The sequence below is a fragment of the Sinocyclocheilus grahami genome, unplaced genomic scaffold (genome assembly GCF_001515645.1).
Source record: "Sinocyclocheilus grahami isolate Dianchi unplaced genomic scaffold, SAMN03320097.WGS_v1.1 scaffold510.1, whole genome shotgun sequence".
NCBI lineage: Eukaryota > Metazoa > Chordata > Actinopteri > Cypriniformes > Cyprinidae > Sinocyclocheilus > Sinocyclocheilus grahami.
The window spans coordinates 671,918-687,075 of record NW_015505689.1 but is presented as its reverse complement, the minus strand read 5'-3'; the positions used below and the strand labels follow the sequence as shown (position 1 = coordinate 687,075).

Here is a 15,158-nt window from a genome sequence, read left to right as displayed (position 1 = left end):
AAAAGCTTTAATACAATCTCAATCATTCTAAAGTGCAACAGTAGTATTTTCATATCAGTGAGATGTTATATTTTTTATATTTTAAATTAGGTTTTAATTATTTAAAGTATTGAAATTCATTTTAGTTACCGTTTTAGTAATTTTGATTAGTCTTTGTTATTTTTAAAGATGTCTATGTGTATATATGTATATATATTATTATTTTTTTTATTTTTTTATTCTAGTATTAGTTTTAGATATTTTAGTACATCAAGTTAAAATAAATGAAAATGTGAAACTTTTTTTTGTATTTTATTTTATTTCAGTTAACATTTATTTAATGTAACAAAATTTTTTTATGGATTTGGTTTTATTTACCTTTATTAACGCTGTTTGCATTTAGGCTTAGAATTTTGGCGTATTCATAACCATAGGCGCCGATTTGTGTTACTGCCGGTGGGTGCTCAACACACACACATTGGGCCTTATTAATGAAACATTCAGAAAGGTGAAAAGCGTGTCCCAAAGGACGTTTAAACCTAAAGAGATGAAACTGTCCGCTGGGAAGTCACTTCTTCCCAAAGTGGGTTTGTTAGATCAGCACAATCTACTACAGTAAGTACATACTGTAAGCCCCTCTGGAAATGGACAGTAATCAAATACTGTAGTACTAAAATGAAAAGTCAATATTTTCAGGAATTAAAATCTAATTCATAATATTAGCAAAAGCTTTAATACAATCTCAATCATTCTAAAGTGCAACAGTAGTATTTTCATATCAGTGAGATGTTATATTTTTTATATTTTAAATTAGGTTTTAATTATTTAATTTAAGTATTGAAATTCATTTTAGTTACCGTTTTAGTAATTTTGTTTTTTTTTAGTCTTTGTTATTTTTAAAGATGTCTATGTGTATATATGTATATATATTATTATTTTTTTATTTTTTTTATTCTAGTATTAGTTTTAGATATTTTAGTACATCAAGTTAAAATAAATGAAAATGTGAAACTTTTTTTTGTATTTTATTTTATTTCAGTTAACATTTATTTAATGTAACAACATTTTTTTATGGATTTGGTTTTATTTACCTTTATTAACGCTGTTTGCATTTAGGCTTAGAATTTTGGCGTATTCATAACCATAGGCGCCGATTTATGTTTCTGCCGGTGGGTGCTCAACACACACACATTGGGCCTTATTAATGAAACATTCGTAAATATAGGAGTAAATTCGGAGTAATTTGCACATAAAATGGACCTTACCGAAAACTCTCCTCCAGATTCACAAACACTTCGTACGCATCAGATTTGATAGTTAAACATGTGCATGTTAATGAATTCCAATCATTCGCAAATAGGGCGCTCGTGCACGCTCATTCACAATTAGCATAATCCCCGCCTATGAATTACAGCTATGCAAATTGCGTGTCCAGGAACGCAGTGGAATATTCTGGTCTACTTTCTCAGGTTTAGCGCCTGTATATTGCATAAATGCAAAAAAGACTAATGCCTAACAATAAATATTCAATAACGTGTGTCCACCAAACCGTTTTAAGGCAGCTGAAAAAATGTCAGGCACTCTTCTTAAAATGACCAGCTGGTGGCGCTTGAGAGTGCTTTGGCGGCACAGGGTTTTTCCAGCTGTCGATTTGGTTGCTATGATGTGGAATACATCCAACAACAAAAAAACCAGAGCAAACGACCTTGTAAAATATTATGATAGCAGTGCATCAAAATTCAGTGTCATCAGTTTGCCAAAAAGAACACCTAACTCTCTCTCTCTGAAGTTTTAGAAAGGTGAAAAGCGTGTCCCAAAGGACGTTTAAACCTAAAGAGATGAAACTGTCCGCTGGGAAGTCACTTCTTCCCAAAGTGGGTTTGTTAGATCAGCACAATCTACTACAGTAAGTACATACTGTAAGCCCCTCTGGAAATGGACAGTAATCAAATACTGTAGTACTAAAATGAAAAGTCAATATTTTCAGGAATTAAAATCTAATTCATAATATTAGCAAAAGCTTTAATACAATCTCAATCATTCTAAAGTGCAACAGTAGTATTTTCATATCAGTGAGATGTTATATTTTTTATATTTTAAATTAGGTTTTAATTATTTAAAGTATTGAAATTCATTTTAGTTACCGTTTTAGTAATTTTGATTAGTCTTTGTTATTTTTAAAGATGTCTATGTGTATATATGTATATATATTATTATTTTTTTATTTTTTTTATTCTAGTATTAGTTTTAGATATTTTAGTACATCAAGTTAAAATAAATGAAAATGTGAAACTTTTTTTTGTATTTTATTTTATTTCAGTTAACATTTATTTAATGTAACAAAATTTTTTTATGGATTTGGTTTTATTTACCTTTATTAACGCTGTTTGCATTTAGGCTTAGAATTTTGGCGTATTCATAACCATAGGCGCCGATTTGTGTTACTGCCGGTGGGTGCTCAACACACACACATTGGGCCTTATTAATGAAACATTCATAAATATAGGAGTAAATTCGGAGTAATTTGCACATAAAATGGACCTTACCGAAAACTCTCCTCCAGATTCACAAACACTTCGTACGCATCAGATTTGATAGTTAAACATGTGCATGTTAATGAATTCCAATCATTCGCAAATAGGGCGCTCGTGCACGCTCATTCACAATTAGCATAATCCCCGCCTATGAATTACAGCTATGCAAATTGCGTGTCCAGGAACGCAGTGGAATATTCTGGTCTACTTTCTCAGGTTTAGCGCCTGTATATTGCATAAATGCAAAAAAGACTAATGCCTAACAATAAATATTCAATAACGTGTGTCCACCAAACCGTTTTAAGGCAGCTGAAAAAATGTCAGGCACTCTTCTTAAAATGACCAGCTGGTGGCGCTTGAGAGTGCTTTGGCGGCACAGGGTTTTTCGAGCTGTCGATTTGGTTGCTATGATGTGGAATACATCCAACAACAAAAAAACCAGAGCAAACGACCTTGTAAAATATTATGATAGCAGTGCATCAAAATTCAGTGTCATCAGTTTGCCAAAAAGAACACCTAACGTTTTACGCACCATTTACACGTAGTAAGGAGCAGGTGTACATTTATTTCGTACCAACTAACATTTTGAAAATACGAACACTTTCATGAATCCAAAAATTTACATCAGAACAGCTTTACGAACGATTTACACAAAAATTCGTTCTGCTCGTGTTTTATGAATGAAGCCCATTCTTTCTATGAGGGTTGCACTTCACTAAATAAAATGATTTAATAAATAACTGTTTACAATAAGCACTTATTCACGCTTACACAGGACAAAGTTTGAGGGCGCATATGTAATATCTGAGGGAGCGCAGAGCCATGATCTCTATGTGGGAGAGCAAGCCCGCTGTAAGCCAAGAGATTCGTGCTGGCGCCCTCTTGTATTACTAGGGCTGTGTATCACCAGTAAAGTCACGATACGATACGTATCACGATACAGAGGCCACGATACGGGACTGCATTGAATTTCACCTCAGAAGAGTTTAGTAAAACAGCTGTTTATTAAACACTGCATACTATAGTGTTGTATAGCATACTCTTAATTATTGGCAGAGCAGGCAGCTGAGCTCTGCATTATGAAGGGCCTCCATAACTGTACCACAGTACAATATAGGTAATGGCATATGTTTCATGTTTACATTGGGCACTCCCCACCAGGAATAATATTCTGATTGTTTGCATCTTGTTTTTAAGCCCATAAATAATTTTGTACTCGTTCTAATAAATTTATATTGTAATGTACTCATTCTAATATATTTAAAAAATCATATTTACGTTGCTGGTAGGTTATCATTGCACAAATTAACACACTCTCTACGTTTAAAAAACAAAAAATTTGAAGAGTTCTAAACTAATGCGCTGTCTTCACTGTATCTAGCGCTCAGTCACTCACACACACACAGATGATGTTGCGGCCGCATTCAGGCAAAACGGTGGTAATTCATACATACACAGCCTCTCTCTCGCTCTCATAAATGAACACTTGATGAATTACACTTTTCTGAGGATAGAATATTGAAGTGGAGATCGCTAAACTGCAAGCTAAGCAGTGTTTTCACAAAGCAAGCGCGTTTATCCAGAGTGGAGAGAGCGCGCGTACACAGGGTTTGCCAGGTTGACAAAGATAAGTAGCACGTTTAGCAGATATTTCCGTATTGCGCAAGTGTGAAACTCTGTTTTGGGGATTACATATCTTTATATCAGGCAACCCCGGTTGTGTTCCTCTGCAGACAGATTAAACCTTGTTGTAGCCTATATATTATGCTCTATTCATTCTTTTTTTTTTTTAGAAACCTCACACTTTTCTACTCTGTTTTAAACGTTGTTCTTGTATTCAAATTAAGCGCGGTCCACTGCTGCACACGTGCCACAATATACAGGGCCAGCTGTTTCGACACTCATATCGTCAAATCTCTGTGACGATACATCGTCGTATCGATGTATCGAACACAGCACTACGGATAACAATAATGCACTCTCGACATTTGCCATTAAAATAACTCCAAAAACTGCCTCAAATGAACTGAAAATGAGAATAAAGTCGTACAAGCTGCAATCCATTTCTTATTGGTTAAAATGAACTGATTCTATCTCGTGTTTGTCCGTGGGGATCGGCGCCTAAGTATTTTAGTAGATTTTTAAAAATGTAGATGAACTAGTCAGTATCAAGGATTGTCGTCAACCAGTCCTTAACCATTCCTATTATATATGGCCAAATAAAAGATTCCTTGGTTGCATGCTTTTTTATATATGTATACATATATAAACTTTGTATTAAGTCGTGAGTTTGTTCTGGTGGTTTTACTCTTTGATTTCGCTCCGTCATCAGTTTTGTTCACCTCTCCATGCTGGCACATGGCCAAATGGCCTCTTCAGGCTTGGCAGAGGCAGCGCTTGGTCCAGCAAACATCCTGTGCTGTTATTGAGTAATCTTTGAAGCAATCTTAAAAATGCATTTTTTTGCTTGCCAATGAAAGAGCTTTTAATGAGTTCCAGCTCAAACAAATTTCATATCCTCCGCTTGTATACAAGATTTTTACGTCTTTTCATCAGAAAGTGAAGAATGGGCTTCAGTTTCACTCTTCTGCAGTGCTGCATTATCCTTCGTAATCTTAAACACTTACACAGCGCGATGCTTTGATGGCAGTGTGTTTATACTGGATAAGGATTTTGTAATGTTCCTCTAGCCTGCTGATCAGATTGTGTGAGCGCAGAGGACTGGAAATGGAGCAGAGAGAACCGTTGTGTGATTTTTGCCTTGAGCAGAAGCAGTTTTTCTGAAAGTCTCACAATGTCTCTCACTCTGTTGCCACCCCATCATGAATATTACATGCATGTTAATGGGCCAGAATACAATTCCATGTCAGCATGATTTCACCATGTATTAAACGCTTTAATGGACTGTTAGCCATCAGAATGAAAGAGAGATGGAGATGTGATAATAATGTACAGTATATAAATCAAAAGTCAGTAGGATTTTTTTTTTATTAATACTTATTCACCACAGATGGATTTTATTTGTTCAAGAAGTGACAGTAAAGACACTTACAATGTTACAAAATATTTTTATTTCAAGTAAATGCTTTTGAACTTCATTATTCATCAAAAGTCCTAAAAAATATAAAAATGAAAAAAATCTATCACAGTTTGCTGTAACAGCAGCACAGCACAGGTTTAGATTAATTAATTTAATAAAAGTTTATGGAGTATCACATTTTATTATATTATTTAAAATTATTATTAAAATTGCAATCATATTTCACAATATTATTGTTTTTATTGTATATTTGATTTTTGATCAAATAAATGCAGCCTTAGTGAACATAAAAGATTTCCGTTACACTTTAGATTAGGGATAACTATTCACTATAAATTAGTTGTTTATTAACATGCATATTACTAACATGTTGGTTGTTTATTAATTCTTATAAAGCATTTAATGCATGACTATATTCTAGAACCCTTAACCCTACCGAAAACCTAAATCTTGAAATACCACAACAACTACCTTACTTACTGTCAATACACAGTAAAGTAGGAGTTTATTAAGAGAAAACTCTTATAAATAATAAGTGTTCCCTAATCTAAAGTGTTAAGGACACTTCTTTCAAAAGCGTAAAAAAGACCCCAAACTTTTGAAAGGTATTTAGCTTTGGAGTAAAGTTTCTTTAACCTAGTGGTTCTCAACCTTTTTTTCCGCTGGGCCGCACTATGGTCCAAGTGCAAGTCTCACGGGCCGCACGCATATCATTTACATATTACGTCAGCAATACAAATCAACCAGATTTATAATATTATAGCCTAAATATTATGATATCTAATCGATTACATTCATTGAAATAAATAAATAATTCTACTCACCATTAATAAAACACCTGTTGCTGTCGGGAGCTGACCAAGTTTGTGAAATTCGGCTCACAAGGAGTAACAGTAGGGATGCACCGAATGTTCGGCAACCGAAATTATTCGGCTGAAAATAGCAAAAAAAGCTATTTCGGTGTTCGAATGAGCGAATAAACAAAAAGACAGAATAAATTGTACCGAACAATGATATGACGCAATCAAATAGCAACCATCGCAGAGTGAGAGGCGCGCACTCTTTATTATGCAGCACACACGTCAGCAGTGTGGAAGCATTTAAACTGTCGGAGAAAGACGCAAAAATCATTACAAGCATCGACAGCGAGAGACTGTTTAGGACTGCATCGCATGTCTTCAATGAGAAGAGGAAGGGGGTGATTGTTGCTGGTTACTGTATGATAATTGAAATCGTGAAATGGCCTTAAAACAATTAGTAAATAAACTGCAGAACGTTATGTTTTCTAATACACGCGGGTGTGTGTGTGTGTGTAGTGACTTTAACCAGGGTTCAAAGTCCGAAGTGCGAGGAAAATCTGCGCTGATACAGTCGTCAATTGCTCAGTCACATTTTATGAATTTTTACAAGGTACGTGGCAATGCGATACGTATGACGTATTCGTAATGAGACCCCGGAAGGCCAAATAAAGTGCTTTTGCTTTCACCTAGAAACACACAGCGTCTCCCTGACATGCTGCTTCAACACTAACTGCGGTTACTGAAACCACGCCGCCTTTCTTTGCGTGAACATTTGGGCCGCATTATGCTAATATTCACACATAGTGAGGTAGATATGTGGGGGCGTGTTAGAACGAGCCGTTTTAGGGGGGCGTGGCAGAGTCTTAACTTTGATAAAGAATATCTCTTTGGTTTTGAGACTTTAGTCTTTCCAACTTCAGGGATCTTATCTATGCACAATCAGCTTGTAACACTCCAAAGAGAAAGGAAAACTTGAAATCGCATCATATGACCCCTTTAAATATTTTTAAATTGTTGTTTTTTAATAGATTTTTTTTTCTTTGAAAAGCAAGAAAAAACAGTAAAAAGCACATTTTGGCTTTTTAATTAATGCAATGGTGAAAAAAAATTGGCAAAATACATGGGGAAAAAAACTCGAAAAACCGTGTTCGGTATTCCGGCCCAGTGTTTAATTTAGTTCGGTTTCAGCTTCGGCCAAGAATTTTCATTTCGGTGCATCCCTAAGTAACAGCACAATGAAGTTGCGACTGTAAGTTGCAGTCTGTAAGACGTGCAACATTGCAGAAAATGTGTTCACATGTAGCCTATTTGATCCAAATATGGAAAGCACTTTTGAATTTAAAAATCTGAGGTTCTCTCCTGAGATGTTTTGCCACATTTCTGCTATTAAAGATGATTTCTGCAAAGTATGGGTGTTTCTTTTTGCCTGAACATCATCAAGTGAGTGGCGGGGCAAACCGAATGTCCAGCACTCTCCTTCACTGCTGATACTGCGACTATTCTTGTTTGTATGTGTTCCTTCGCTGGCATTTTCCACATTTCGTTTTTCTTCCTTAATAACAAGTTTGTCCATTCTTATGCTCAATTTTACCGTACTAATGGCTGCTGATGACTATTTGAATTGAATTCTGCCAAAGTGCGCGCTTGTAAGTGTTCGTTAAATGCGTAACGTTATTTACGTGAGTCTGCTCATGTCTGAAAATATATGAAAAACAAAATTATTTTACATAAAAACATTATAGCTTATATTTGTTTAGTACATTTTTAAATGAATGTAAAAACTCAAATGAATTGTAAAACTGAAAGTTATTTTTTTAATTGTGTTCAGCATGGTGGGCCGCATTTGAATTCGTGACAGGCCGCGGGTTGAGAACCACTGCTTTAACCAATGAGTGGGAAAGGATTGAGGAGCGGATTGGGACAGCGTGATTACAGACTGCTTTCAGCGGGAGGGAAATTGCCTGTTGCTCCAATCCGCTCACACCACTGCCGCTGATACAGATGAATAAACAACTGCTTTCACTTGAAACCTCGGACCTCTGCCGTCTTTTTGGATGACTGAGAGGAAGACATCTGAGAGATGAGCCATGGACAAAGTCCTCTGAGAACCTGCAGAAGACCAACCACACACACTTCCTTCAGCTTCAGAGTGGGATTTCTGCTATCTGTTCAGTCCAGAACCGGGATGGCATTGGTGAAATATGACTCTTGTGTCATGTCAGAATGATTACGAGCTTCCAAATGTTAAAATAAAATAACATTTAATAGTAGTTCTGTACGTCGTTCTGGTTCCTGCTTCATATTTCTGTTTGAAATGTCATTTTATTGTAGCCAGTGTTACCTGGTTCACTTTCTTTATTTGTCAGCGTTTTGCAAAGAAGTATAGAGGTGAATAAATAGAAATTAATTATCAACAACAAAGCCGCACATGGATTCATGTTGGCACTATGAGTGTTGCCATAGAGACTAATCATTTCAAAGTGCGAGTATGTGAACAGCTGAGAGCAGAATCTGAGTTGTTGACGTATACTCATGCTAATTCAGACACGACGTGACGTTATTTAAGTGTTAAAAGATCCTGTGATTTATCTTTAAATAAGGAAACGAAGCATGACGTCACGTGTCAAGAAGGTCGTTTCTTTTGTTTTCTGTTCTAAATAAATGTGCTTTTTTAGATGTTTTGACCAAAACCGCCTTTGGTATCCCTCTGGAGAACCTGAAAACGAATTACCAATCTGTTTTTAGTTAACTCCGTTATAATAATTCCCTGACCAACCACGAAACACAATGGCATTTTCTCAATAGAAATGATCTCCTCCGTGTGACTGCCGCCCACTCCGCGCAGGAAGCATATGTTCTCTCACACACAGCGGTCACACCTCAGATATACTGAAGTTTATCAGACCTCTGGCAGCAGTTAAAACAGCCGTCTGTTTTCTCTGAAGTGATGGTGTGCTTAAGCACATTGGAACCTCTGCGGTTAATAGTACATAAATTAATAGTTAATAGTACATAAATTAGTTCTCAAAGAAGCTCCCAATTTATCATAATAAAGTGTTTTATGCGTTAAGCTGATGAAGACTTCACATCTCATTCCTCTCTCAACTCAAACACTTCATTAAAGGGTTAGTTCACCCTGTTTTTTTATTAAATAAATACAGCCTTGGTGAGCATAAAAACATCAGACACTAGGCACGTTTCCATTACCCTTCAAATTGCGCAAATTGAAATTGCGAATTGAAAATACACCTAATGGAAACGCGTCAATTTCGCAAAAACGGCCATATATCGCAAAAAAGTTTTTACGCTCGCATGAGGTGGTTTTTCAGGCAATGCGAAAAAGGATTAATTCGCAAAACTGCAATGGAAACAGCTTTTTCGAATTTACAGGTCACATGGCGTATGTAAAAAGTCATATGATCATTCTTCAATGTACTATAACCTCCAAGAAACACTTCATAAGTGGCCGCGCTCCAGTATAAGGGGCTTTCCCTACTAGTAATGCTTAGACAATTTACACTGCACACGTCTGCGGTGCAGTGTGGCTCTGATACGGTCACTGAAGCTGATTACGGCCACTCAATGCTTGTGTTTATGTTTTTATACAGTCTATGGTTTATTCCAGCCGCGCCACACACGTTTCTGAAGCGGCTCTCTTTGCTGCTTCTGTAAAGATACATGCATAAGCCTCCTTTGAATAAATATAGCCAAAATCCGTCAAAATCCCACCAAAATCCATTGCCATGACTTATCGCGAGAGGCAAAAGGTTACGTTTTAGCCGCATTAAAATTGGTTAATGGAAACGCCGTCATTTCGCAATACTTTTTTGTCAACATTCAGAAAATATCGCCAAAGTTTTGCACAAATCTGTAATGGAAATGCGCCTACTGTCACTGTTCCCAGTCTGTTGAACAGTGGTGTAGATCACCAACTTCAACTTCAAATTTTGCTCATAAATGTGGGCTAAATGGGTTTATCGAGTAACATATTCATCACTGAGAGCTCAGGTCACACAAATAGGCACAAATTCCAGACAGGAATTATAATTTCGCTCAGGTTTGAATAATCAAAAGTATTCCGTCTTTTAGAAGAGCCGAGCACTTTTAGATATAAACCCAGATGGTGTTTTTCTCTCTTTCAGAGGGGCTCAGAAATATCGCCATGGACGCCAACTCTTTAGCGATGCCCATGTCAGACCCTAATGCTTGGGCGACTGCCATGAACAACCTCGGGATGGCCCCCATGAGCATGACTGGACAACCTATCATGTCAGGTAACTCACTATACTGTACAATGGCATTTTGTGCTGATATCAGTGTTATTTTAGTATTATTTTGTATACTACTGTAATATCTATTGATGATTTGAATTATCTTTTATTTTTAAATATTCAGTGTTAATTTAATTTTAATTTCTGAAATTGTCAAGTGCTTTTGCCATTATTATTATTATTATTAGCTTTAATTAATATTTCTACTTAGCTTTATTTATTTAAATTTTTTATACAGTTTTAGTTAAACATATTTAATTTAGTTGCCAGCTCAACTTTTCTCATTTTAATTTCAAGTGCAATTTGTTTTTTATCTTATATTTATATTTGATCTCATTTCTTAATGTCAGTTAACAAAAATGTTTTTAATAGTTTTCGTTTTTTGTTAACAACACTGGCCTGTGCTGTCATGAAACTGCAGTGTCATTATTTGAATCAGCTAACACTTTGTTTCACACCACTCTGTTATTTTGCTGTCAGATTTCAGCTGTAATCATCATATAAAAATAGAATGATGGACTGGTTGTATCATGTTCCGGTTCTGTCTAAATTACCTGTTTTTGGATCAAATAAGCTGTAGTGTGGACCAGCCTGCAAAAGATCTATGTTTGCTTGCTGGTCTGCCTCCCTGTGCTGCAGTATTAGCCAGAGACTGAGGCTGATGCATCCTGTGGGCCAGAAGCAGAGCGCTCGACTGAGTCAGCAAGAGTGTGAAAGTACCAGTGTGAAAACTTCAAACACATTCCCACAGTGCTGTCAGAGTGGCCAATTAGTTTCAGGGCTTTTTCATCTCATTGGTTAGTCGGCAGCACAATGCGAAGGAACGGCTGTGTGATGCTGGGCGCAGAGGCTGCGTTATGCCAGCTGGATGAAGCTGCAGAACATCTCAGCTGGTGCGCATGAGTCACTTAAACCTACACATCCACTGCACACATTTCAGAACTCATTTCTCTTTCGCACCGCATCGTTTATTAGCACGCACGAAAGGTGAGCGATCCAAAAATGCCATTGAAGCGTCAATTTAATTCCAGGGAGATTAGAATGAAATGCAACTGCAAGACGGATGGATTTTCATTACGCTCAAATGAAAACACTAGAGGGTCATCCGACAGGCAGCAAACATCTCATTTTTGTTCTTTCTTCAATTTCATTCAAAATGATGGGCTGCATTTATCAGTATAAACACAGTTTATACGGGCATGTGTCTTTTTTCCCCCGGTTTTTAGAATTGATTCTCTATAAGGTTTCGCAAATCACCTCCTTCGTCTTATTTAAAGTCCCAGTCGCAGATATACAGTGGGGCAAAAAAGTATTTAGTCAGCCACCAATTGTGCAAGTTCTCCCACTTAAAAAGATGAGAGAGGCCTGTAATTTTCATCATAGGTATACCTCAACTATGAGAGACAAAATGAGAAAAAAAATCCAGAAAATCACGTTGTAGGATTTTTAAAGAATTAATTGGTAAATTCCTCGGTAAAATAAGTATTTGGTCACCTACAATCTGTTTCCAATTGGTGGCTGACTAAATACTTTTTTTCCCCACTGTATATGCACGGGTGTAGCCCACTATAGACGCATGTTTCAAATGAAGTGGGCTGTGGGGATGCTCTAGCCACCTACGCTATTTTCCTATCAAATTTAATTTGCGCTGTTTACGTGGCCGCCATGTGAATGTCTCGAGCTCCCATTTTGCGAGATCACCACCCGAGAGCAAATTATGGAGTTTACCTAGCGGTTTATAGACTGGCATTGGGAGGAGAGAAATGCTGATGGCAGTTTTATGTCAGAAAGACTATGGAATGAAACGGCTCTTAGTGCTGTTAATGTGTCCTGGCTCCCAGGAGCTCGCTCCTCCAGTACTGTGGGTCTTTTATTGTAATCCGTCCCGCCGCAGGGAATTCTGGGAGCCGTTTTGCCTCCTCTTGCTTCCTGTCTGGCAGAGACTGGAAGAATACAGATGAAGGCCTTGAATATAGATATTTCTCCACTTTCCTCGTCCCGTATTCTTTCCTTGATTGTCATTGATTCCTTAGGCTGCTTAGCGGGAAATAATATAAATTACGCAGCCTTTGATCTGAGCTTTTTGCTGACCCGTCCTTTCCACCTGCTGCGGGGAGAACTGGGCTTGCACGATGTTGTTATGACCCGCTCTGTTCAGTCGGCATTGGCTCCGGCTGTGTTTTGATTGGTCAGTACTGTCTGCCTCGAGTCGTACCTCATTAATCACACAGAGGGAGCAGCTGTTGCCTCCAACATCCTAACAGTCTCCCAAACTAAACTCGCCACAAACTCCATTCCGTTCCTGTACTTTGCCGCCTCAGCAAGTTGTGTGGAGTCATACGGTTATGAATATGACACTGAGTAGTCCATTCAGCCAACCAGCCAATCAGTTCTGCCTCCATTACGCACAGCTGATGCTATAATAAACAGAGATAAACTGTTTCTTTTCAAATTCAGAGCGCAAACTTTTGAGCAACTGCAAGGATTGTTTAATTATAGCCAAAAAATGTTTACCTTCAATATTTATCTTTCTAATATTTTTTATCCAGAAAATAAAAAAAAATGTATAGAAGAATTTCAACCAAACAGCAATTGACACCAGTTAGCCTTTTTTTATAATTTCTATATTTTTAAATAGCAAACATAATGTGTTCAGTCGGCATTGGCTCCGGCTGTGTTTTGATTGGTCAGTACTGTCTGCCTCGAGTCGTACCTCATTAATCACACAGAGGGAGCAGCTGTTGCCTCCAACATCCTAACAGTCTCCCAAACTAAACTCGCCACAAACTCCATTCCGTTCCTGTACTTTGCCGCCTCAGCAAGTTGTGTGGAGTCATACGGTTATGAATATGACACTGAGTAGTCCATTCAGCCAACCAGCCAATCAGTTCTGCCTCCATTACGCACAGCTGATGCTATAATAAACAGAGATAAACTGTTTCTTTTCAAATTCAGAGCGCAAACTTTTGAGCAACTGCAAGGATTGTTTAATTATAGCCAAAAAATGTTTACCTTCAATATTTATCTTTCTAATATTTTTTATCCAGAAAATAAAAAAAAATGTATAGAAGAATTTCAACCAAACAGCAATTGACACCAGTTAGCCTTTTTTATAATTTCTATATTTTTAAATAGCAAACATAATGATTAGGGGTGCTCCGATCAGGATTTTTGAGGCCGATCACAGAAACCAGTATCTGCCAATACGATCACCGATACCAATCTTTTTAAAGCCTTATTTTTTTTTTATCATGTAGAATTATTTATAGTGTTGATCCAATCAAGATTTTTAGACATTTATTCAGGGCCTGAATTTCATTTTTTAGAAATTTTTCACAAATATATATTTATCTCACGTTTGATCATGCACTGCATTTTTGTTTAGTTTACACACAGCACAAGCCTGATTTCGTGAGCTGTATGTGAGGCGGCCTTTTATGCCAGGTTCACACATACTCCGTTTGCAGTGTGTATGCACTCCATGTGCGGTACGTAAGCGGCGCAGAAGCAGCACTGACTGGGCTTTCACACAGGAGTCTGCAACTGATCTGGGGCTGTTTACTACAAACACAACATTTATCCATTATTTTATTATTTTATTTCTCCATTATTCAGTAATACAATCTTTCATAGACGTGTTTAAACGCAATAAATATAAGAAATGCATTATTCAATGCTTTTTACTTTTGCATTTACTTCTAGATTGATATATTTAGTTGCTCAAGCAAGTGGCAAACCATTTAAACTACTTTTCTTACATTATCACAAACATTCTAAATTAAAACTTACGATTGACATAAACGGTCAGCTCTACTGCCTTTTCTTTTGCATTTAAATCTTTATTACAAGCAATCCTGCGGTTCATAAAGAACTTTGTTTTACTACCTCCACGAGTGCCATCTATTTATTGCCTTGTTTATCTAAAAGTGCTTTAAACCTTGTCAAAAATGTTTGTGTTGACTGTGAAACACAGTAGACTTTAATTATGTGCATTTACGGTGTAATTACCACATTTTCGTGTCAATCCATGTTCATATTTACTGCAAACAATGCGCTGTTACTTTAATTCAGTGCTTGCAGTGCAACAAAAATAGACTCGGTGCGGAAACGATCTCTGCACTGCTGCAGACGCACCGCTCCTGAACGCACTGCCGGACTGCAACCGTGTGCAGGGATCACTTTATTAATCCGATAACATGAGCGCGGAAAAAATACGCACCACATACGCACTGCAAATGGAGTAATGTGAACCTAGCGTTATGTGTGTGCGCTGCGAGTGGGCATGAGCACATGGGTTTCAGTAGAGCGCGCGAGTGCTAACACTGGCAAGAATGAAAAATAAATGCAATTTCTAAACTTTAGTGACGACGCGACACTGCCTCGATTGTGCAAGTGATGATTCCTGTGTCGACTGTGCAGCGTGCAGCTTGCTTATAGTGCATGTGAAGCCATTTGTGCATTTTATCTTTGAAATGATGTCTCACAGAACGTTTTCAAATTACTTAAGTTATTTAATGAAGAAATATGAATTGTA

The 15,158-nt window shown here is 37.1% G+C and overlaps 1 protein-coding gene across 4 annotated transcripts in view; it reads left to right on the top strand.

Moving 5' to 3' along the window:
* Positions 1-15,158, top strand: part of enox2 (ecto-NOX disulfide-thiol exchanger 2) — a 175,464-nt gene that overhangs the window by 94,161 nt on the left and 66,145 nt on the right. For all 4 annotated transcript variants that reach the window (XM_016237309.1, XM_016237308.1, XM_016237310.1 and 1 more), the window contains one exon: positions 10,496-10,627. In XM_016237309.1, the coding sequence (XP_016092795.1) occupies positions 10,496-10,627 (132 nt within the window). The remainder of the gene's footprint in view (positions 1-10,495; positions 10,628-15,158) is intronic.